The sequence below is a fragment of the Euprymna scolopes genome, chromosome 3 (genome assembly GCF_053919585.1).
Source record: "Euprymna scolopes isolate OS-2025 chromosome 3, ASM5391958v1, whole genome shotgun sequence".
Taxonomy (NCBI): Eukaryota; Metazoa; Mollusca; class Cephalopoda; order Sepiida; family Sepiolidae; genus Euprymna; species Euprymna scolopes.
The window spans coordinates 21191216-21218172 of NC_136484.1; the positions used below are offsets into that span (position 1 = coordinate 21191216).

The window sequence follows — 26957 nt, forward strand, 5'->3', positions numbered from 1 at the left end:
TTAATTTGCCCCCCCCCCCCAAAAAAAAAAAACTTGTCTGAAAGTTAACTGATGCCACATACAAATTTATATCTTAACATTCAACCCTCATCTTATGTAACTTTACTAAGTTATATACACATTTATTCGTCAGGATAACATAGGATTTAAGAGAAGTAACATCATGATTGCTACATCTACAGAGGAAGAAGGTCCTACTTTTCTCTGATTGTCAAGTCTTACCACTATACACTGTACTATTCATTTTCCTACGCTGTTTGTATTTCATCGCTCTTCACTGCTTATGACATGCATAGACTAAACATAACCTTCCCTTCTCCCTGTACATAATTACTAATGCCTCCCGAGCCATCGTCGGTCCATTCCTATTAGCTGCGCTGGAAGATTCCATTCTTAAATTTCCATTTTTGTCTACATTAACGAACAACATATCTTAAAATATAGCTAGTCTATACGCACCTTCCATAATATTAGTAAGATACCAGTTCGTAGTTGACAAATATTTTACTGAAATAAAAACTAATACATATATCTATCTACATATATATTGCATTATACGTTTTTTTTTCCTTAGCTTTTTTTTTTTCCCCAGTCATATGATGCTATCTGTCTTTGAGACAGAAAAACAATGTCAAACATGGTTTTCTTTTGGGTTCAAAAACAAGCTACATTAAAGTAACATGGAAAGTGTGTGTGCACATGCGCGACTATGCACAAACGCAAGCAAATTAACAACTTTTATTGCAAGATTGAGGTTTTGAAAAATACATTACTTGATTCCATTTAAAAACTGTTTTCCACTTTCTCTTTTAGACAAAGAAATCATGTTATTACTTTGGACGTTAAATTCAGTTTATTGTACATTTTCGCACCACCCTACCAAAACAGGTGGTCATAAAATGGGTGCTCGTATGTAAAATTTTTACAGGAAAATGATCACTTTTTTTTTTTTTTTTAACTCTAATTTCCTCATATTAGAAACTGTTGCCAGTAATTGTAAATATTTTCATTTGCAGCATTTTTCTTGAAGGTGGAAATGTCCACTCCCCCCCCTTCCCCCAATAGAAAATATAAAATGTCCTCATAGAAAAAAAAATAAGGGTACCAATAATTTTTAGGATTAGAAACTATCGGTCGAATCTTACAAGTGTGTGTGGAGGGGGGTGTCGGGGTGTGCATGTGTCGTTACGTTTTGAATGAATTTATACAAAGTGCATTTTTATCTAAATGCGAGTTGGGAATAATTTTCCCTTTGATCATTGGATAATTATATTTTAAAAACTATAGTTTTGTTTTCTTTAAGGGTTTTCGACAGTCTATTTATAATCAAGTTTTAAATTTTGTATTATAGCTTTTTTTGCAAAGTCGATTGTTTGGGCTGCCCCTTCCTGCAAATATAAGCATCTAATATTTGGGGGGCGGGGGGGGTCAACATGTGGGTGCTCAGTTTATGTTAAATTTAGTTCATTGTACGTGTCCCCCCCTCCCCTCCCAAGCAGGTGAGCATTCCCCTCCCGCTCCCAAAAATGCCCTGATAAAAAAAAAAAAAAAAAAATTAAGCTTTAATTTGAATGTAAATTACATTATTTACAGAAAGCTGTTTCTACCGCTTTTGCTAGACTGCACACGTGAAGTTTATTTTTTTAATTTGTCTTTACTATGCATGTGGAGAGTAAATTTTTACATTAGCTCCGCATTTATGCATTCCCCTTTTTTTTTTTAAATTTTATTTCGGCCACAGCCACCACACCCGCAATTGTCCAGGAATAGCAGTGACCCCCCCCCCTCCTCCAACAACTGTAGTTTTTTTACAAGAGCATCATCCTTCTACCTGGCAATGCTGATTAACAGGTCCTGCTAGTATTTCAATAATAAAGAAATAAACTTTTTTTTTTTTTTTTTTTTTTTTTTTTTTTTTTTGTTACAAAGATTAAAGTGGCACACTGGGTTGAAAAAAATTGTCTAAGAATTTACAAAAATAATCGTAAATCGTTTCATTGTTTAATATTTTTTGCATTAACAGACTCTGTAGATCACCCTTGTAAGAGTGACTTAATAAAAATCGAACTTTTCTTAAAGTCCATAACTAAGATATTTGCCAAAAAATAATCTAAACTTCTGAGTAAATACGTTTTCTTTATTACAAAATTGTTTTATATTTTACACTGACGGACCCAGTCAATTAGTCGTCAATTGATCGTACATAATTTTTAGTCAAGACCGTCTGCTTCACTGAAAACGTGTTAATCTCTGTATATCATTATGTAGAAACTTAGTAACACTAAATACAAAAATCTTTTACTTCAATCTGATCCTAATATTTCTTTTGTAACTCTTTTCATCTAAAAACAAATTACAATGCATATAAAATTGACACTAGGTTCACATGGAAAGTAAGCAGGAATTCTCCCTTATTTTGAAGTTTTAGTTTGAAGTGTCATGTTTATGTAGACTACTTATAAAAATTCCCCTTCAACATGGATTATTGCTCTTGATTCTCATAAGTTTCCATTGCTTAAAAATTCAGTGATCTTTTTGTATCACACGAGGTAGCAAAATGTACCTGTTCAGATGCAATCATCTTTGAACTTCTTTAACTGACAACTCTATTTCTCTTACCAGATTTTAAGTTTTCTTTTCTTTTTCTTTGACAGTTCAGCAAGAGTATTGGAGTACCAGAAGAATGGGAGTTTACCGATGTTTATGGCACCGATGAAGCTTTATTGGCTATGGTACCCAAGCCAGTTCTTGCTGTTATGCTATTGTATCCTCTAACCAAAAATGTAAGTGACAAAACTAATTTTACTGTGCTATAAATATCCAGAGCAATCATAAAAGATAACTAATAGTTGTGAAAAAGATTGAAATGAAACTGTAGATAATATTGGTATATTTAATACTTATACAATTTTTACAAGTTTTAAAGTAACTTGAACTTATTCAATTCACTACTCTATGAAACCTATTTTATTGCTTTAATTTTTACTATTGATTTATTGAAATAAAAATGCAATAATGTAAATATCAAAATTTTATTTTAAGTTTTTGTTAACATTAGCAATTGTAATGCTTTTATTAATAGTAAAAAAAGCTGACTTTTAGTCTTTGACAGTTTGAAAGTATTTAAACTGTTAAATAGAATAGTTTTTCTTGGCAAATCCTTATGTATTGAAAGTTTTAGGAGCTATTTATATCCAATCATTTTTGACTAGATTAAAATATTACATAACAATTTGGTTTAATTGGATCAATTTAGTTTCAGGTACTACAAGGAATAAGCAAATGAGAAACTGAATTTCTATCTACACCTGTTTCTTTTGACTTCCAGTTAACCTTTTGTGTAGACATAACATCTATACACAAATGGATAATAAATTTGAGTTTTTTTTTTTTTTTTTGTTTTTTTTTTTTCTTAAGGCATTTTAACTTTTAGCTTTTCAGTAATTTTTTTTGCTACATAAATTAATCATGAAAAATGAAGTCATTTTCAAATGAGATTAGGATAACCCAAAATATTGGCGACTTCAATGATCTTCCGTTTTTACCTCCCGAGTGTAGCTAGATTAAAAACTCTAGGTTTTTAAAACTCTGCATTTTTGTCAATCTTTCCTGTCCTTGGTTAGTCTAAAAGGATTTCTTTCACAGTTAATTTTTGTTTGTTCCAATCCAGAGTGCCTCATTTGGGGTGGGGGGGTAGGCTGGGCTGGATTTTCTTTAGCATTCTAATCTCTCTAGTCTTTCTAGACTGAGGCAATTTTTTTATGCATACCAAAATCTTATAAATACACTTTTATTTACAAATCATTTATTAAACAAAACCTTGCAAAGATCTATTTATTTGGGTGCCTCTTTTATAAATTAAAGCTAGTTTGTTTTTTTTACCTTCAGAGGTTAAAAAGAAAGTTTAAAAAATTGTGGGGAGGGGTGTAAGGAAAAATTCAAGATGGCGCCCGACTCTCTCTTTAACACGGTAAGATATCCTCAACACGGCACAAGAAGCAACAGCCACACGATTCCCCAGCCAACTCGATCGTCACTCACCCACGTCTTTCCCCTCACCCGCTTTTATCGTCGTTCTAGGCCGGCTAAATTTGCATATTCCGAGAATTCGTGACTTTGCGAGACATCATACTTTACAAAAGACGGCGGTCGCCATCTTGGTCTTTCTTTTCTATTTTTGGTCGGTAACGCTGAGCTGGTCTCGAGTTAAGTCTTTTTCCCCTCATCCGTCTCTCCCACGTACCCACACAACACGCAAACACGCGGGCGCTTATCTCCTGGATGCACGTTACAAGGGGGGGAAATCCAAACCACTTTGATTTATTATCCATTTGCTTACAGATGTCACGTGCATGTGCGAAGATCAACCAAGTCAAACTAGTCTAGACCGGAATTGATTAGTTTCATATTTGCTTATTTCTGGGGTACCTGAAAACTAATCTTCATAATTCAAACAATCGATACTGATAATTGTTTAACTATCAAACAAAATTCCATATTTAAAGAAAAAATATTGAACAAAAAAGTGAATACTCCTGGGGAAATGCCAGTTATATATCACAATGTTTAATTTAAGAAAACTCTTTCGGTAATTTGACTTTATCTGTTTAACAAAATTATAATTAAAATGTGTTTATGTAAACTAAAATTGTACAACTTTAAAAATGAAAGTCTTGCCTGTGCTTACATGTATATATCCTTTTAAGATTGAAATCGTTCATTATTTAAGCTCAACTGTTTAAACAGTGACAGAAGCATTGTAGAGGATGTATAGAAAATGGGGGGGGGGCAAATATTCTAGTGATGGGATAAAAGTATGCCTAATTAGAACAATTCAAATGGAAATCTTTTTAAAAGACCAGCTCTCAAAAAAGACTATTTTAGTATCTTTGTGGTTACTATCAAGTTTAAGTTCTTGTGGTTTAACTTAAATTCAGATGAAAATATCTCAGCTCAAACAAATTTATTGATTGAAATAAGCACCCTTAAAATCAACACTTTTACTAATGCAAAACATAGTGTATTTATGCCAGTAATGTAAAATATTGCATTCCAGTGGTGAAGGCATTTTTGATATTGCTTAAATTTTTTTTTTAAGCATTTCTCACACAGAAACTTGATTCTTGAAAGTGGTAGCCAGTAGGTGAAAGGTCTAGAAAGTGTGATGGATGAGGCATTGTAGCTCAATTTGTTCAGCTTCTGTGCGATCAGACATTATCGTGGAGGAGAATTGGGCCTTTTTCTGTTAACTAATGCTGGGTGTCGAAGTTTCTTATGCATTTCATCCATTTGTTATATAACATTATGGAGGAGTTCATATTTTGATCGTGTTGTGCTACTAAATGTTTATAGTGGGGTTCTTTAGTATCTAGACCATTTGTTAGTCTATTTGTTACGTGATTCTGTGCATGTGTCAGACATAATTACATTTGACAACATACCTGGTTTTCTGCTGTCAGTCTCTGGAAGATATTCAGCCAGTCTTGGGGAGAAGGATTGTGTAAATGAAGATGTTTCAACAGAAACCAAGATGCTATGTATTTTATAGTTTATTTCACTCCGACATTACGTCCAGCAGAGGAGTGATCGATCTTTGCTTGGGTGGTTAATTCTAGTCTCCATCCTGAGGTACGTCGGCTCACTCCTGGTACCGAATCAACAAAAGGTGTAGCATAGTGGGGGTGGGGGAGGGGTTCATGATGAGGACAAGACATAACTGGGTACACAGCAACAATGTGACAATTGAGTTCATATTAATAGAAACATGAGATGTAAAATAGTCCTTTTAACATGGAGAAGGAATTCGTTATTGATCATTTAGAGACGATAGACAAAACATTACCTTGCGGTTGAAAAGACGATGAAGACAAAGGCTTACAAATAACATGAAGACATTTATTCCAGCTGGTGATGAGAATGGTCAGTTATTCGATGCCTTTTAGATTTTTACATTGTATTGTATCCTTTTGTGTCGCTTCAGAAAAGGGTCTAGCTAACTCCTCTTGCCCAACTGTCAACTCCGAGCTTTTCTGACCCTAACATTTGAATATATTGAAATCTTTCTTTGTGACGTTGGAACGTGCTCAAACCTGTGAATGTCTCCTCACGTGGATTCTACATATAACATGCCTCAACATGTTTTTGGCAACACAAAGAACATTCCTAAATTGATTGTTCATTCTACTTCTCTGACCTAACTAGTTGTACAGTTATTTTTAATATAATGAGGAATTCTCTACATTCCTATCATATCTAAATAGCAATATATGTATTTTTGATTCTAGAGTTCGAATTTAGCATACTCCTTTTTAAAATATTTAGATCCTAGACTTCGTTTCTCTAATTACCGGCATCTGCCCCTTTCCATATACAACAGTTGATGATACTTCTACACCGTAATGTTTTTTTTTCTAATGGATAAAACTGGTCGCAAACCACGAAACAGTTGACATGACCTTTTGGTGCAACTCTGGTTTCTGGAAGTGTTAGAGCTTTGTCAGTATTTAATACTGAGCTGAGCATTGCCGGTTGTCATAAAGAACCTACTTTTCATCGCAAGTCACAACCCGGTTGAGAAACGGGATTTTGTTGCGTAAAAGGAAAGATGACACTTCACAACAGGTTTTCTTTAGGTTGTTGTTCAATTCGTGAGGCACCCATTTATCAAGTCTTTTTGTCTTGCAATCTCAAATGGTTGGAAATCGTCATGTTACGTCCGTTTCAGAAACAAGTTCTCAAACAGTTGTTTGCAGCTTAGCTTTTACTAAGGCTCTTCATTGATTGTTGTCAACATTCGATGGTCAACCACTGTTGATCAAGACTCTTGTCACTGTCACGAAATTTCTTAAACCATCATTGTGCTGTGTGTTTAGTAGTTCCTGGTTCAAACGCTTGGGGATCGAGCTGTTTCAGCAGTTTTTAATCTTGTATTCAACGACCAGAGAAAGCGGAGAAACACTATTTAAAATATGTAAAGTAAAGGTATTATAATGAAAACTTATTTGAAAATACGTCATTTGAAATTAAATTCTGCAAGAACTTTCTCAACCTAATATAAGCCTCGTGGAAACAATCGGCTTTTTTTTAAAATTTTATTTTAAAAAACTTATTAAAAAAAAAAAAACAAATTATATAAAAATTTAACTCTAAAATTAAATCTTTTTTCCCATTAAATGTAACCACCTTTCAACGTATATATTGTATATATATATATATATATATATAAGTTGTAAATAAAAATGTTTTTTTTTTTTTTTTTTTTTTTTTTTTTTTTTCGGAAAATCGTTTTTGTTACTCAAGGGAGACTATTCTACATTTGCATGTGAAGCAAATCTTAAGTTGTCTCCCTTGTTGAAAATAGCTAGTCATCTCCCTTTTCAAGACTGCAAATAACCCTTGAAGAGTACTCTCATCATGAGCGCAAGTTTAACAAAAGGCTTATTTAATGTAAGGTGCGTGAATGGTGTGCTATTTAGACGACCAGGACATATTTTATTAATGACTTCTTAGGATTTTATTACTTTTATTTTGTTTATAACTCTGTTTTGTCTTCCCAGGCTACCGATAATCAAATTGGTACTGTGAAGGAATCCACTGACTTGTATTTCATCAAACAGACAATTGGAAATGCTTGTGGAACGATTGCTTTAGTTCATGCTTTAGCAAACAATGCAGACCAAATTAACTTTAAATGTAAGTATTTCATGCTGTTTTACTTGGATTTTAACGCATTGTAATTGAATTCCACACTAAAAAGGTATGAGCCACTCCATTTGCTACAATTGGTAAAATAGTCACTTGTCTTCAATTGCATATAATATGCATTTTTCCCCATATAAAATGTTAAAAGGGTTCTTAGAACAAAACCAATCTGTGTAATGGCTACTGTTGTAAACCGAGGAGATATTGCATGATATTTTTGCAAAAGGATATGAATCCATCTTTCTTGAAATAATTAAATTGACTAGATTTGAATATGGCGGCTAGCAAACCCACTTCATTAAATATTTGCTACTCATAAAAAAGTGTCTATCATTAAAATAAAAAAAACATAACATGCTATTTTTTTTTTTTTTTTTTTTTTTTTTTTCAACTTAGTTTCTAACTAATTTCTTTTTTCCAGGTAGAGGAATTGTTGATAAAATTTGTCTAAAATGTAGAAATTGCATTTACTTACCTTAACCATTTATTTGCACTACAAAATATAACCTGATTATAAATGACTTTTCCCCTCAAAAATGGGATGAATTAATCTTTATTTTAAATTAACAAAATTTATCTGTAACTTTCTGAAATATAAGCATTTGAAACTAAACTATATCCTTCCACCCCCATGCCCTCCAAAAATATTAAATCAGTATTTTTCTGTTTTCATAAAACTATTCAAAATTTTAATATAAAGCAATGAGACTTGTCGTGCATGTGTAAAATTTACTGTCATGAAACCATTAAAGATAGCTCAGCATTTACGCACCTACATTTAAGTTTTAACTGATCCTCTAATTAAATTTGTAATGGATCTCACCTAATCTTCCAAAAGTTTTTTTTATTCACACAGAACAGTAACAAACAAGATTTACTCAGAACTCTAGAAAGTTCATTCTGAATTACAAAGTATTCAGAAGTATATATTGTCTTTTTAAAAGGGTTATTCCAGCCCAATTCATCTAGCCCCGACCCCCCCCCCCTCTTGAATTTTTTTCATATTTACACCATACAAACTTTGGGTAAAAAATAAAAGAAATCTGCAATTTCAGCCCAGTTAGATTTGAGGAACATTTTTTCAGTTAGTTTCGGCCTGGAAATAAATATTTGCTATGTCATGATGTAGAATTTTCGTCACACAGGCAATGTTTTGAGGGCAAGGAATCCAAAAATCATGGTTAGAAAGATGGCAAATGAGAGGAAGTACCTTATTTTTACCATTTTAGGTGATGCCGCAGCACTTTTTAGAGCTTGTTTGGGACGATATTTTGTTGAAAAAAAAACATAACTGTGGTGCTTTGTCAGACTTCTTCTTTGAGTTGGAAATCACAAAAATCAAATAAAACCTTTCAGCATATTTGACATTTCCAGACACTAAAGCCTCAAAATTGGCATTTTTATAAAAATTTAAGAATTTTTTGGTGAATTTAGCAACAATCTAATCTTAAGCCATGATCAATATCTAGAGCTGAGAAAGGACTTGGATCGACCCATTAGAGCGCATTTTCATGATATAATGTCAAATTACATCATATAAAAGAATATGGACCTATACTTCAGTCAAAATGAACAAAAAGTAGTCGAAAATAAGATTTTTGACACGTATGGATATATGGACAGCAATTTTGATGATGTACAAGTTTTGGACATTTGAGTTTTTCAAAAAAAGCAACTTTTGGCCATTGTCTTTCGATTTGCAGATAGCAACAGCTTAAAATTTAGAATAAAGATGTAAAGTAACATTCAGATATGAATGAAGCGGTCACATTTTCATTTGAAGCATAACATTCTGCTCTAGATCATGCGGAGGCAAGATCTAACCCTCTCTTCTCTTTTATGTTTAGATCTAATTGAAAATGTGCAGTAGAATAGTACTGATCATAACAGTATTCTTTAATTTGTATGTGTGGATGAATTGTGACAAGGGTAGTGTAGAGTCAACTCAGTTGACCAAAAAGTCAGTGGGAATAAGATATTGTGTTTTTTATTTATACCTTCAGGCACATACCATACAATCGTGCCGTGCAGTTCATAATTTTTGTACAGTTGGATCATGGTTTCTAAACCATTAAATCAGCAAATCCTTGTATTATGGGCTTTTAATCAATGCATTTAAGCTGTTCAGAATCATGTCCACCTGAGTAATCAAGTTTGAGTGTCAATTAGAGCAAATTCCTCTATCAAATGATACCCGAATAATGTCCTATGCTGCTTTTTTTTTTTAAACGTTGATTTAAATGTTCTTTTTCCTGTTCAGTTTAGCTCAAGACACTACATTGACTTCGGTTCTAATTGTTTCATGTTGATTCAAATGGATATACTTTTTCTTGATCAGTTTCACTCAAATGACATTACATTACTTCAGTTGTGAATTAAAGAATTCATGCTATGATTTCTTGCTGTTATGTTCTGTTTTTGATTGACCAATTTTGTTCTATTTCTGGTGATACATTTTCAAGTTTGTTCAGAGTTATTACCTGAGCATGTTAAATACTGTCAAAGACAAACAGGGAAGTCAACATTTGTGGCTCTCAAAAACATATTTGTAAAGGGTAATCTTCAGAAGAAACACTTTCACATGAAACCCTTTTTGATAAATAGGTGTCTCTCTTTGGCTAGTTATGATGGTCTCATAGTTATATTTCATCGCTGCTATGATTAATTTTTTCTTTCAGGCTATTTACTCGTTGCATTAATCTAATAATGCATTCTTTGGTGTGAACTAAGTTTGTCAATAATCCAAGTTTATTCTTTCCTGTCACTTTTTTATGGTTTCTTACTAAACTATTGTTTAGCCCACTAACCTCAAGGCATAATAATGGTTAAAATAGAATTTCTTATACCCCAGAATTGCAATTCTGTAGCACCTTGAAATACATACAGTTGAATTTCACACTTTAGAAATCACCATAAATCTTTTTTCGTTATCAAATTTGAATGGTCATAAATATTAATTTTTGCAAATTTCATTTCTTTGATTACAGTGCCTTTGTTTATGATCAAGAAAGTGCTACTGTTACATCATTGGTGTTTTATACTGTCTATAAATCTCAATGTTGCAGTTGGGGATTGCAGATTCTGCTCATTGTGAATTATTTTTATCAGATTGTAATAATTATTTCACATCTTTCTTCCAGAGCAGTAAATTAAGAATATCTTCTGAAACAAGGAAAAGAGAGGGAGATCCATGACAAGTGCTCCTCAATGTTCTTTTGGATTACTAATGATAGTGCATGTCACTGCAATCTGAAGCCATCTTCAACATCAATAACTGCATTAGAGCATGATGTATGAACTGTACTCAAATTAAGAGCTGGTGTCACATTCACTGATAAAACTGTTGCTAACATTTGCAGGTATCACGAACTTCATTTGGGGCATTACTTTGAGAAAAAATATACAAAGTGCTGCAACATCTTTTTGAAGCACAAAAAAAAGTTAGAGGGTGATTGTGCTATTAAGTTAGACATGACTGAGATGCTAAAGCAGAAGGGCTAGCATGTTGTTCCTGGCTGGAAGCTTTGCTGTCACTGTGAAGCAGCTGCCAAAAAGTTAGAGCCAAGTGAAACAGAAAGTGACAATCAAGACCTTGAAAATGAGTCACAAATTGAGCAAAAGAGAGAGAAACTGAATGACAGTCTAATGATGTTTGATATATCCCCTATAAAGACTGGTAGAATGCAGAAGTGCACAAAAATCAATATTGTCAGAGAAATTAGAAAGAAGCTATGAAATGCAAGTAGAGGCAGCTGCCAAAGTCCTTAACATCTCTAGCCCTGAATTAGGAAGCCCTATTAACAGCCAAACAAGTCAAATGGATTTAGTGGCAAAGGCAAAGGATCATGATCGTTGGATGCAATGAAGGCCAAACTTGAGAATAAAGAAAAAACCAGTGAGAAGATCCAGTTGATGACTTTAGCTCTGGAAAGTTGGTCTCGAAAAGAGGTGTCTGAATATTTCAAGGTCTCTTAATATATAATACATGAAGCACGGCAACTGAAAAATGATCAAGGTATTCTTTCATTGCCACAGAATAAGGGGAGAGGTCTCTCAAAAGAGTTTATTAATTCTGTCTTGGTTTTCTATGAGGACGATGAATTTTCACCGTTTATACCTAGAGGGGAAGATTTTGTGAGCATTGGTAACAAAGTTCATATCCAGAAACGGCTGCTATTATGAGCTTTATGTAGCTTACAAAGAAAGATATCCTGAACACAAAATAGGTCTTTCAAAGTTCTGTGAGCTCCGTCCAAAATGGTGTGTCACGGTCTTGACATCAGGTTCTCATTCGGTTTGTTTGCACCCACCATCAAAACAGCAAATTGCTTGTTGACTGCTTTGTTTCAGCTGTCAAGACTCGGTTCAGAAGGAAAGCTGAAGAATCTGCTAATGTACCAACTGAAAGTCCCAATTTTAATATCACTTACAAAGATTTGATGGCCTTGGTAGTTTGCGAGACCAATAGTCTTGAATGTATGGTCCACCGTTGTCCTAAATGCCCAGGCTTCCCTGCTCTAGAGAAGTATATCAGATAAATTTACTGAATTGGAAATTGACGGTGAGGTGTGATAGTCAGTAGGAGAGTGTGGATAGATCAATGCTATGGACACAGATGGCTGATGTAGATGACTTCATAGAGATGTTGGTATACAGTATTGATAATCTAACAACCCATTCCTTCATAACAAAGAGCTAAGCTCAGTATCTAAAAAAAAAAAAAAAAAAAAAAAAAAAAAAAAACCCGAATGTATCATTTTCCTGGACTTTGTGGAAAATTGTCACTGTGGTGCAAGATGAGATCCAGGGATATCACTGGAACAAAGACCAGTGTACCATGCATCCAGTGATAATTTATTACAAAAATAACAATGGGAAACTTCGACAGATCTCATTATGCATCATTTCAGATGACCTTGAGCATGACACCTGTTTTGTGCATGAACTGCAAAGGATGATGTTGTACATCAAAGGAATTTCCCTGGATCAAGAGCGTAGAGTACTTCAGCGCTGGCTGCGCTGGCCAATATAGAAACTTCAAAGCATTTTTTAACCTTTGCCATCACTCATCAGATTTTGGAATTGATGCAACTTGGGCATTTTTTTTTTTCTTTTTTTTTTTTTTTTTTTTTTTTTTTTTTTTTTTTTTTTTTTTTTTTTGCAACTAGCCATGGCAGATCACCCTGTGATGGAATTGGTGGGGCTGCCAAACGCAAAGTTCTCTGTGCCAGCTTGCAAAGGTCAATAAAAGACCAAATACTCACCTTTCATGCTGTTGCAGACTTTTGCAGATCATCGATCACTCGTATCATGTTTCTAAAGATCGACAAAGAAGACTTAGTTTCAGTTTGAGAAAAACTTCAAATGAGATATAAACTGGGAGATACTGTGCCTGGTACAAGGAGCTTTCACTATTTCAAACCAACTTCTCAGTTTCCTATTCAGGGCAAGCAGTTGAGTGCTGACATAACGATCTTTATCGACCATTCTTTCTTGGACATGCCTGCACCGCTAGATGAAACTCTGGAGTTGCTCAAATGCAATGACTATTACTTGCATTTTTGATGGATATTGGTGGTTAGCATTGATTGAGTGTCAACAGGGAAGAGAAAGATCTTACTTGCAAGTTCCTGCATCCACATGGACCATCACATCAATTCCACTGGCCAACTAATAGGGATCGAGGCTATATTCCACTGAGCAAGGTCATTGAGAGTGCAGACCCCAAGTATTTCAGTGACTAGAACATATTTCATCACTGAGGAGGAGAAAAATAAGACTCAGAACTATTTTGACCGATCAAGTCGATAGTTGGAGTTATAACAAATGTCTGTTTTATATTTGACATATTTTCTTTCGATAAACTAGATTATGCATCAGTTTTTTATTTTCGACTATTTTTTGTCCATTTTGACTGAAGTATAGGTCCATATCCTTTTATATGATGTAATTTGACATTCTATATTGAAAATGCGCTCTAATGGGTCGATCCAAGTCCTTTCTCAGCTCTAGATATTGATCATGGCTTAAGATTAGATTGTTGCCAAATTCACCAAAAAATCCTTAAATTTTTATAAAAATGCCAATTTTGAGGCTTTAGTGTCTGGAAATGTTAAATATGCTGAAAGGTTTTATTTGATTTTTGTGATTTCCAACCCAAAATCACTTCAAAATCCAAAGAAGTCTGGCAAAGCACCACAGTTATGTTTTTTTTCTCAACAAAATATCGTCCCAAACAAGCTCTAAAAAAGTGCTGCGGCATCACCTAAAATGGTAAAAATAAGGTACTTCCTCTCATTTGCCATCTTTCTAACCATGATTTTTGGATTCCTTGCCCTCAAAACATTGCCTGTGTGAATTTTTAGCTCCAAAGCTTTATTTTTTGTAACAAAAATGCAAATTTTGTAAAATACCGGGGGTCGAAAATTCTACATCATGACATAGCAAATTTTTATTTCCAGGCCGAAACCAATTGTGAAAAAAATGTTCCTCAAATCCAACTGGGCTGAAATTACAGATTTCTTAGTTTTAATACAAAGTTTGTATGGTGTAAATATGAAAAAAATCCAAGAGGGGGTGTGTTGGGGCTGGATGAATTGGGCTGGAATAACCCAAAAGCAAGCGAAAATAGAAAGTTGAGGACCAAAGTGGGAACAATATTGGATTAAACTAATCGTCCACCAGTTTCTTCATAAAATTATAGACCCAACTCATAGCATCGGTGCACCCTTAACATAAATACCTTCTGACTTGATTAAGCAGCAAAATCCCACCTCACTGTAGAGATCTCTAGATGCTATAAAGTCTTCTATTCTAATAGTTTTTTTTCTAATTGCTAGACTTTGAAATTCTCTCTCCCAGTCTTGTTCTGACTATTGATCCGCAGAAGTTCAAGTGTAATGTGAATACTTCTCTCTAATCCACCCACTCTCTTCATAGGGTATCTGTAAGATATGGTCCCAAATAGTAATCCCTTACATCCAAAGATGCTGTTATGAGTTATATAAAGCAGTATCCCTTTAGAGATATAAAGCCTTGTATTTCAAGTAAATTGTATGTAAGAAAAATGAAATATTGCCCACCATTGGTCGGCACTTGGAAGTTCTAGATTTGAAATACATACTGGGCATCTATTGCACAAGAATCTGGCTAGAGGCTGCTTATAGGTACAATTTTAATGTGGGTTCAATAAAATTGCTCTATTCTTTATATATTTTCTTTGTTGATTCAAAAGTTGTAATAAGATGCATTGTTTAAAATGGTATGGTAAAATCGAATATTTTAGCGTCAAATGTACAATAAAAAAATATGCATGGTTTTTAAACAAAAACTCTAACATTTTTGAGTATATCAGTTCCAAGAATTCAACCAACATTTTGTGTATGATCATTTCTAAGATTGTTTTTATTGATTAGTCTCATTAGCAAAAAAATGACACCACAATGACAATGCTTACACATTAGTTGAAAATACATGGTTAGTAGGAAGACGAGGGGGCATTAAAAATACATGTACTTGTACATAAGAAACACTTTTGCACCATACATCATATACATGGTTAGAGAAAATGTTTTATTTAAAAATTAAATTAAAATAAAATCTTTTTAGTGGTGACCAATCATGTATTACATGCAAAAATGTTTCACAATTTTTTAGATGATTCTTGCTAATTTGAATTCAGGCTACTGTTCTCATTTTTATCTTATTCTCACATTTCGGCCAATGTAACCTCTTGTCTAACTCTGGGAGGAATCTGTATGGAATAAAGACTTATATCCGGTCATGGCTGACAGAACCAGAACGATTTACCCCCCCCCCCCCCGGATTAAATAAAAGATTTTGTTACATATTCTATGTACAGATTCCAGAACTTGACAAGACTCACATAAAGAATACTCTGTTACATTATCTGATTCTTAAAGATAAGATAATCTGAAGAATTCAAAAATATCTTTGAAATTGTTCTTTCAATTAACTTGAACATTTATGTAAAAATGTTATTTAGTTTGACATTAATTTTGTTTAATAAATTTCTTAAGTGTAAACCAAAACCGAGTCCAAAAATGTTTGCAATATCTCACCTCCAATGAAAAATCCTACATGTGGCAATTGAAGGAATGGTTTTTGTGTGCCTTTTATTATGGACTAGCGGGGGGTACCCGGCGATGCCCGGGTGTTTTGAGTAAATCAAAACTCCGGGGAGGGGTTTAAAATAAAAGTTTTGGTAAGTGAGTATGAGGATCGAACCCAAACCCTTGAGGTAAAGTTGGAAATTAAAGTGTGAAAAAGACGTATGACATTAACTATTGGGCCACGGAGACATACAAGGGAAACTCGTATAAATTTAACTATTGACAGGTGGCAGCAATAAAAGTTAACTCTGCTGCTTCTATTTGACCTAATTATTGATGTCAAATAGAAGTCACACAGTTAACAGGTTTGTTAACCAAAGTTTTTTCCCCAACAGATGTTGGAGGGGGAAACCAGCTCCCCATTGTCCAGATTGATTAGCAATTGTCTGATATGAGAGGAGTTTGTTTCCACATTTATCAAACCTGATTGCTTCTGGATGTTTCCTGGCGCGATGCTGAGAACGAACGGCTTGAATTTAGTTTCACTTTATTTATACTAAAAAGCAAGACAAACAGGGAACAGCGTGAATCTCAAAAGTTGACGTAAATAAATGTAGAGGCGACCTGCGTTCCCAAATCGTAGATATTATCTATCGTCTATATAAACAGTTGTAAACGGTCGTAACGACCCTGGGAGTGTGCGAAAGAATCTTTTGAGACACACACGAAATCGTCACCCACATTTTGCCTTATATATATATATATATATATATATATATATATATTTCCAAAGAACTTTCTGGATAGATATTTATGACAATTACATGAAAAATGTAAAAACTGATTTTACAGATTTAAATACTTTAATGGTATTTTACAAACGGTGAGCATTGCTAGTAACATCTAAGTCGAAACCTAGTTTTAATAACACAAATATAAAAACAAAATCATGCTATCTATAATGTAAACTTTTATTGGTTAGTTCATTTGGCACATATATACCAACGCATTTACAGAAACTAATTAAGTTATCGGCTTGATGACAAGACCACTGACCATAAAGTCCTGGTATCTTTAATGGCTCAATCCGGTGCTAGTGCACTTACTGATCCACGCTATTTTTTAAATTGTATTTCCAAGTTTAATTAAAGTTTTTTTTTTTATTCAATTATAAGGTTAAAGTATAGAATAGTTACAAAACACCCTCCCCATGTTAAGAATGGCTTTTTAAATGTTATTTCAGCACGGATCAAGTGCACTAGTACCCTCGACCCTTATATTTCCAGCAATACACATGAAAAATTAAAATTGCTTAAAATATCTCTTTAATGGCATGCATAGAGCTTGATGTAAAAAATCTTTACTTTTTAAAATCTGACTAAAAATAAGGAAGTTATGAACATTTTTGTGCCTCACATATTTGGATATTTTCCCCCCTTTAAGATGTTTTCTTTTTGACACATGTACTTTTGTGCAAAGAATCAGAATATGGCACTGAAACACTAGCAGTATCAGAAATTTGGGGATATTCGCAGGCGAAGTCGCCATTTTGAATATACACCTATCTTTCTATCAGATTTTAATAATAGTAAAACGTAATTTAAACCCGTAAATTTTATTTCAATAAAACGAGCAAAGACCAAATTTTAATATCATAAAAGCTTTAATAGAGAAATAAACAATTTTATTTATTTTTCCGTCGATTTCTTCACTTAAGTGACACTTAACATTCGAACAATAACATTACTTGAATCTTACGATAATTATTTTAACGGCAAAATAAAGAACTTACCTGGTTAATGAGTAAGATATGCTTTCTTTTAATCTTCCTGTATGAGAATTTATTCATATTTATGTATTATAATCCATGTATTTTTAAATGGAAGGATTTTTCCAACACACGGCGACGACGGCGTGTCTTTAAAGCAAGTTGTGACGACACCGGAAAGTGAAAAATTATCTCTTACTTATGTACGGAGGCCTATAAGTGTAAAAAAAACCCCACTAATTCAGAAACCTTAATAATCTCGATATTGGATTATATTCCTTCAAATTTTCCACTTTTAAAGGTTTTCGGAGGCGCTGAAAACAAACATATATACGGCAAACGAAACTAATAGTTTCCAAGATAAAAAATTTTACAAATGGTCACAAAGTGGGGGGTCACTTTTCTATAATGATGTGACGTCAAATGGGCACCCACTTTATGGCCACATTGCAATGAACAGATTGACGGTAGCAGTACGTTTTTGCCTGACTTAAGGGAGATAACTTGTCCGGTTTTTTTTAGTTTTGTGCCTTGACGCTATCGTAGACAAAATCTGATAGTTTTCATTTTTTCATTAAGACGGATTACTATGACGCAGATGTTCAATGGTATTTTTCTTTTTTTAATATCTTAAAGAAATACCTGAATATTTTTTTTATTATACTATAAATCTGCATTACCCGAATTCGTCTTTGTTTTTTTATATATCGAAAAAAAGGAAACCAGGAATTAAATATAATTATATCAACTGATGGACTATTAATTACTGGAACATTCTAAACAAAACTTCAGCTTCCACGTAAAAAAAAAAAAACAAAAAAAAAACACGTGGTTATCGAAAAAAGGATTTAAATTTTGGACTTTACCGGTAAATTACCAGATAAGTAATATTTTTTTGTTGTTTTAAATTTGAGTATTTTATTTATTCGTTTTATCTTCAATTTGTGATATATAAAACGTTTCAAGCAAAATTAATTATTAAATTTCTCATAGACATTCCAAAATGGGGGGGTGAATTTATAAAACAACGTTTGTCTAGAATATTATATTTAGTTTATCGGAAAGAGCATAACATTTTACATTCACCCTGAAAAAAACGTAACAATTGAACGAATAGGAAAATTTTGATAGATTTTTAAAGTTTAAAAATTGAAAAATATTCATCTCATAAAAATCAATTGATTTCATTACGTAACAAAATGGCTCCCTAGAGCGCACGCACGCACTTTGTAAACAATGTTTTTTAAACAATGAAAAATAATATTTCTATTTTTTAAACAACTTAAATAGTTTATTTTGGAAGCATATTCTATAAAGAAAATAAATAACCCACTTTAGAAAGAGAAATTACGAGTTTTCTATATTTTAATCGCAGTTTTCTGTTAGGGGTGTCAAAAATTCCCCCAAATTTCTGCTACTGCTACTGAAACACTCCAGAAGTTATTAGTTTCCAAGTAATCTGCAGTAAATGCACATATGTTGCAATACAATAAAAATTCCATTTGTGCATTAAAAAAAGTTGGAGAACTCAATTAAATTGTAATGCATTTTATGTACAAGAAACTGAAATCTAATATTAGAACTAGTTAAAAAAAAAAAATGAATATATTGCAAGATTTCTTTCGTACTATTGTAATACTAATTTTTTTTTATGGCACTTACATATGAACATTGAAAAAAAAAAAAAAAAAAAAAAAAATGGTAAAAATATAAATGAATTACAAAAATTTAATGTAAAATAGGTGGACTGGAATAAGCGTCACCTCTCCCTCTAATTTTTTTTCAGTCAATTATTGATTGAATACTAATCAGATTATCTTAAAAAAAAAAAAAAAAAAAAAATTTTTTTGAAAATTAATTACTGCCCTGTTTTTATTTATTTATTTTTTTTATTGCATTTTCTTTTTTCATTGGAAACGTGCAAGAATAAATATGCCAGTGTTCAACTGAATAATTTTGAAGATGCTGCCAGTAGAAAATGAAGATTTGAAAATGACAATTTCCACAGCATGCTAGTGAAATTTAGAGCCTTAAAAAAAAAAAAATCCCCAAAACTCATCGTTCATTGAAAAACAAAAGTAGAAAAATGTTTAATAAAAATCTGAAAGAAAAAAACGCCTTTCATAAAACAAAAATTAAAGACACACCCACTCCCTTTTCATCAACAAAAAATAAAGTAAAAAAAAAAAAAAAAACTCCAAAGAAATTTTTTTTTTCATTGTGAAACAATTTTCTGAATTACAAATGTGGTTCATGTCATTTTTATCTATTTTTGATTTTCTCGCGTTTCTTGGTTACAAAATGGATCAATTTACCAGAATGTAACTAAAAAGTGAGTAACCCCTTACAGATGTCAATTTGTTTTTCATAATCTGGTTAGTGTCCAATCAATAATCCACTGAAAAATTTACAGGGTGGGTGATGCTTGTTCAGGCCCATTGTAAAATAATCTTGGGTTTTAGGTTTATTCTAACATTTTAGAGCAGTTAAACTTTTTTCTATAAGGAAATAAAAATAAATCCTGTAGCTGTTTCATAATTAAGTTTTTTTTTTTTTTTTTTTTTTTTTTTCTCAATCATGTATTAATGCATAAGGATATTCATTTCCAGACAAGATGGTATTTTGAGAATTTAAAATGATTTGGTTTCTGAAATATGACTATTTTAAAAATATCTTGAAATATCCAAAGTGTTTTTATTGTTGGTGGGTGTTACTATTTCTTGTACAAATAAAAATCAAATGTCTGATTTCTGTTGAAACTTAATTTTTAAACTTTGCATGCAAACAAATATCTGGTTGAAGTTGATCTATCCTTTTTAGTCTTTCATAAGCTTCAAGGAATTGTCAAGTATGACCTTAAGAAATTCAGTGGTGAAGCCCCCATTAATATAGGGAGTTGCCCCTTAGTTGCTAATAGTTCTTAGTAGTACGTTGTGTTGAATAGAACTTGTCCTGGGTAAGATACTAAAGCTACATTCAACCTATCAGTGGAGCCTCAAAATATACTGACTGCATCCTCTGCAGGGATAAGTCTCCCAAAGGTGCCACCCTTTATGGGTGGTGACCTGTGATGTTTGAAGGTTTTAAGTGGATCATAAACTTGCAAAATCATGCACACTTTAATGCTCCACTTTGGCCAATTCTTGGACTAAATGGAAGATCAGAGGCCTGATCTGATCAATCAACAGGTCATACGAAGCCCCATCATACATAACTTACGAACTTATATAATTCACACTTCATTTACACCACCAATACCTTGTTCCAAATATATGAAGTCTGTGGTTAATGGTTAAATTGGAAAAGTTTCAAAGAATTCCTGTTACTTTAAAAATAAGTGAGGATTTTTATTTTCTTTCACATTTCTAATATATGCTGAGATGAATTTTTCTTTTCATTGTGGTTTGCTTTCTTGAAGTTTTATTAAAATTCAAATAGCCTTCAGAATATTGAACCCCCACTCCCAAATTATATTTTATCAAGTTTCCCTAACTAAATGAAGTGTAAAGTTTCGTTTACAGACTTTAATAATAAACCTTTCTTTCCTTATTTTTTGTTTTTAGCTGATGGGTATATGAACAAGTTTCTAGCAGAAACGAAGTCTATGACTCCAGCAGAAAAGGCTTCATACCTGGAATCCAACAAGGTAATGCATTGATAGGAAAAATATCCATTCTTATAAACTAAACTTAAATGTATTTAGGTTTTATATCCTTTAAAACTGACCATAATAGTGATTTAATTTGAATATGGTGACCAGTATAAGTCTACCCTTACTTCACAAAAATGACTGGAATTAAGAAAAGGAATAATTAATCATGAAAAATGAACATCTGCAGAAAAAACACGAAAGCAATGTGTATCACTTTGAAAGAATGAAAAATGTTGGACAAAATTACAAATTTTAAAAATTATTTCCATATTTTTTTTTTATGGAATAAAGAAATTTTAGATATATATTAACAACCTTGATCTAGCTTTTCAATAAATGCACCTGACAAAGGTTGTAAACCTGAAATTTCCAAATCATTACTGATTAAAGACCCCCCCCCCCTCCCTCAAATACCATTATTTTTATTTACTGACAGATGACTTCCTCCAGATGTGAGGGGGGGGGGGATACAGAATATGGTTTCATTAGTGAAGATAAATTAGTTGATCAAGTACCCAATTTTATTGATCTCTCTTACTGCTTTTGTTTTAAATATTAATGGTTTTGAAATCAGAATGTCATATACAAGCTGTGGCTAAAAAAAATGTCTACACCGGCATCATTCCAGGCTTTTGAAATTCACAATTCTCAAAAAAACTGAGAATGAAGATTCTATACAGCTGACCTTCATCTCCAGCTTTTGTATTGGTTTCAAACTCCATTTGGACAGTTTTAACAAGATAGCCAGTATGCGAGCCTACTAGACCTTTTTCTCACAACTTGCTCTGAACGATGTTCAGTTTCTGTTCTGTCTCCTCTTTGATCTTCTGACCACTCTGTTGTATCAAGATAAAAATGAAATGTAATAAGTCCCCAGACGTACCTCTCCATCGTACAGTATATCGATACACTAAGGCTAACTGGGATAGCTTCCGTACATTTATATCGGATCTACCTCTGCATTCCATGTTTAAAAAGGATGTGTCCTCTATATAGTATCAGACCTGACGGAATGGTTAATTGTATGTATAGACTTTCATACCCTCAAAAGTTCCAGCAAAAACCTGACAGCCAGCCATGGTTCTCTCCAGAATGTGCTGCTGCCATTGCGCACAGAAATAACTTTTTCCACTGCGTCCAACGTAATAGATGTATGGAAACTAAAGCCGCTTTCAGGACTGCCAGCAACCATTGTAAGAAAGTAATAAAGAACGCAAGAGTTGTATGCTCAATCTGTTAAGTCCAAAGTAGCTGAGCAGCGGCTTGGTTCCCACCAGTTTTGGCAAATAGCAAACAGAATCCTGAACAGAAGCGTGTGCTCTATCCCAACTATCATCAATGGACCTGAGGTAATCTCGTCAGCATCAGACAAAGCCAAACTCTTTGCCAAGAACTTTGCAGCTAATTCTACCTTTTGCGACCAAGGCCGCCAACCCCCAATATTTCCTCCTATATCAGAAAACACGCTATGTGATATACGTATATCTGTACGTGATGTTGCCAAGCTAATCAAAAACCTTGATTCCAGTAAAGCAACTGGTCCTGATGGTATTCCAATTATAGTACTCAAAAAAAACTTCAACCTGAACTAGCGCCCATACTTACAAAACTGTTTAAACGTTGTCTTAAGGAGAATAGTTTCCCATCTCCCTGGAAAATTTCATCAGTACGCCCTGTATTTAAAAATTCAGGTGATCGCTCATCCCCCTCTCAGTACAGACCAATAAGTCTCCTGTGCGTCATGAGTAAGTTGCTGGAATCTGTTAAATACAGAAGTAATCAACCATCTCAACAAAAATAACCTTAGTGACACTCAATATGGTTTCTGTTCTACTTGTTCTACTAGATCTACAGCAGATGTGCTTACAGTTATATCTCATAAGATTAGCAAATCTCTCGACGGAGGCAACCTTTCTAGGGCAATTGCTCTTGACATATCTAAAGCCTTTGATAGGGTATGGCATAAAGGTTTACTTCACAAGATCTCTAGCTATGGTATAGCTGGAAATGTCTTCTCAATTAATAAATCATTTCTTTCTGATAGGTTCATAAGAGTAGTAGTTGAGGGGCAAAAATCAGAAGCTCACAGTATTAATGCTGGTGTCCATCAGGGGTCCATCCTGGGCCCAACTCTTTTCCTGATCTACATTAATGATCTTCCAAATCACATCCTTACATTATTTGTAGACATTTATGCTGACGACACTACCATTTATGGTAGCACATCTAAGACAGTAAACAACCAAGTTCTCTCCGATTCTCTCTCCTCTGATTTTGAGCACGTAGTACAATGGGGAAAGGAGTGGCTGGTTACTTTTAATGCATCTAAAACCAAGCTTCTCTCTTTACATCAACATTCTGATCCACATTTGGCATCAATTGAAATGAATGGCTCTTGTCTTCAGGAGGCCTCAAGTTTTGACAAGCTTCTGGGCTTCACCATTACTCCTGATCTTAAATGGAACACGTACATCAAATCTGTTGGCGAGGCCACTGGAAAAATGGTGGGATCTTTCTATCGATCCAGTAGATATTTCGCTGCTGATGCAATTCTCTATCTATATGAGCTAGGTACGTCCAAGGATGGAATACTGTTGCCACATCTGAGCAGGAGCTGCTAGAAAGGACTTGTCCTGCCTTGATAGTTCAAAATAGACTTCGTAGCCTCGTAGATGTCCTTTTCTCTTCCCTGCAACCTCTATCTCACAGAAGAGATGTTGCGAGTCTGTCTCTGATGTATCGTTATTTTCATGGAAAGTGTTCGACTGAGCTTCAGTCTATGGTCCCCCTTCGCCAAACTTTCGCAAGAAACACTCTAGCTGAAAACACTATCAATAATTCCCCCCACTCTTTATCTGTGCCTAAACCTAAACGTAGATTCCATGAACAAAGCTTCTTTCTTAGAACTGCACGCCTGTGGAATTGTCTTCCGTTTTTCTGCTTTCCGGCTGACTACAATATGGTTGTGTTCAAGTCTAACGTAAATAAGTTCTTGAGCCGTTCCATATAAGTTATCAAATTTACCGAATTTTCATTACTAATGATTACTATATTGTCCAATTTCTACTGTACATTCTTTAACCCTTATCCTTGAGTGGCCTCTTGGCCTTGATAATGTGCTGATGCCTGTGAAAAAAAAAAAAAAAAAGGCCACCAAAACCTGAATTACTTTTTGTGTCTGCAATATATGCTTAGCCCTTGACACGAGGGTTGTTTCAAAAGGTAATGCATTCTATTCCACTCAAATGGATCAGAGGCAATTGCATTATGATAAACTTATGCATTCATTCATTGAAATTTTCATTGCTCTGTTGCAGATATTGACTGAGACTAAGAAAGTGGCCAGCCATGAATTGAATTCCTGGCAAAGTACATTGAGAATGGTTGTGACTGTAGAAAAATAAATTCTAAAGCATAATTGGTTGCCCGTTTTAATGGTACTACTCCCATCTTCATAGTTCTAAAAAAGTTAAAAAAAAAAAAAAAAAAGGCTTTATTTTTGGAACCGTCCTCATATTTATAATAGACATGCTAAACACTGAATGATCCCCCCCTTTATTCAATACTTTTTGACATTGAAAATACTCATGAAATTGTTTCATATGCAAGTCACTAAATTTATAAAGCAAATATCAAATTGATAGACTTTTCCTAATAAACTGCAATTTTAAACCAGTTTAAGCAAAAATGAAAATCTTTCACATGAAAATAATTGTATTTCACTGAAAATATTGAATGCTTTTCAAAATGTGTACATTAGAAAAGTAACATTTTGATGTTTGACTTTAGGATTGAGATTTTGAAATGTATTAAACATGTGTGAATAGCATTACAGAATACTTTTTACTTACAATTTTTTTTTTTATATTTAGGAAATGGGAGTTGTTCATGAAGATTGTGCCCAAGAAGGACAAACTCAAGTAAGTTAATCGAAAAAACTTTTTCTTTTTAGAAAAGGTAAAGTTAAAACAATGTGCTTACAATTTGAATATGGCAGGTGGAAATGTTTTTGTAGATGTTTTTGTTTTGATTTAACTTTCAAAATCTTTTGGTTTAGTTTCTGAACAAAGTGATATCTAATTTGTAGCTTTGTTAAATTAAAAAATGTTCATATTAAAGATTTCTTTTTGAAGAAATACATTTAACCAAGTATCTTAAGATATCTTCTCACCAGATTCTTTAACATATACTTGATTTTTATATTAAACATTTATTTAAAAATTTAAGATTATGCATAAAATATCAAGGAAGAGCACATGTATAAATAGATATATGCACATGTATGAGCAGGAAAAGAAAAACAGATTTAATATAAAGGAATTAACTACAAAGTAATACATTACTTTTTTAAATATTCTCAATAAAAAATGAATCCATACTACACAAGTGAAAATCAAACAATTCTAAATGGTTTACTAATTTTCAGGGTTTTTTTATCTGGAATAACTGGATTCATTTAAATGAATTATTTTAAGATGCTTACTTGTGTGGATAAAATAAGTTCTATCCCATATATATATATATATATATATAATTGCCACAAAACAAGATGTAAGGGGGGAAAGTAAAACAGGTATTAACTGAGGGTAGATGAGGCTTATAGGAGCAAAAAAATATTTAGACTAGAATGATTGAAAGGGCCTTAAAGATAAAATTTTATAGATAATGGAGAAAAGACAAAATAAAAGATAAAGGGAAAATAAATATTATGTCATAGTGTATAAAGAAAAAAAAAATTTAATTTTAGGATTAAACTGAAAAAATTGCAACAATAAGGCAAATCTGGATAAAAAGCTGTTCCTGGTTAAGAGAAGTAAACAAATAAGACAGTAAAGAGTAAAGTTCTGGTGCTACCAGATCAGGCTGTCTATTGGCTTCCTGAGACGAAATGCACCTACATTGATTTGTTTTTGTTTTCTATTCTCTTTTGTAAAACCTAATTATGTTCTACGAAAAACAAAAACAACAACCCTCCTTCCCTCCTCCTCTCCTTTCTTTTTCCTTCCCTACTTCCCGGTTGACTCTGTCGGTGGGGCATTAGAATATGCTGACTGCCCCCCTGCAGAGGGTATAAGTCCCTCAATGGGGCCACCTGTTGACCGTGGGTGGCATCCCTTAAGGCTTAGGAAAGGAATCCTGGTGGTTGAGTAGATCATGTCCAGGATATTTTAAGGACATGAGATGCAACACACCTCTTTGGCCCTTACTTAAGCTAAGACGGGCGGTTGGATAGGCCCGATCCAATCAATCGGTTGGTCACGCCTAGCCCTAAATCAGACAGACATAACAAGAAAATATGCTTGCACTTCCCACACTATACAATAAACTGATTTAGTAAGCGGTGGCTGGAGGGCCAATCAACTTACTGAATAATGGACTAAACACGACTGAAAAACTGAAATTCTTACTGAAAACGAGGCCTTCAGAAAGAAATTGAAGAACCACAGGTGCTTGACTCCACCAGCAAGAAGAGTATACTTTTCCTGTATCCCTGTTGGGTTGGGGCGAATGGGTATCCCCCCCAACACTTCCCATATAGGACTCCGAGGTGGGTGGGGAGCATGAAAAATGAAACAAACCAAATATATTAATGGAATCCAGAAAGCCTCAAAAAAGAAACCACACCGAAGTATCTGATGCCAGTAGTTCTGACACTGAAAAAGAGCTTCATCAAAAAAACCAGAATGTTCCCCGCTTCATAGTTATAGAAGCAACTGAAGGGGAACCAATAACCAAAATATCCCCATTCAAAATTGAAAAGATT

At 33.5% G+C, this 26957-nt stretch overlaps 1 protein-coding gene across 1 annotated transcript in view; it reads left to right on the top strand.

The window, feature by feature from the left end:
- Positions 1 to 26957, top strand: part of LOC145253699 (ubiquitin carboxyl-terminal hydrolase isozyme L3-like) — a 94728-nt gene that overhangs the window by 38974 nt on the left and 28797 nt on the right. The window contains exons 2-5 of the mRNA XM_080112958.1: positions 2655 to 2783; positions 7557 to 7692; positions 21105 to 21187; positions 25066 to 25113. Of these exons, the coding sequence (XP_079969084.1) occupies positions 2730 to 2783; positions 7557 to 7692; positions 21105 to 21187; positions 25066 to 25113 (321 nt within the window). The 5' untranslated portion in view covers positions 2655 to 2729. The remainder of the gene's footprint in view (positions 1 to 2654; positions 2784 to 7556; positions 7693 to 21104; positions 21188 to 25065; positions 25114 to 26957) is intronic.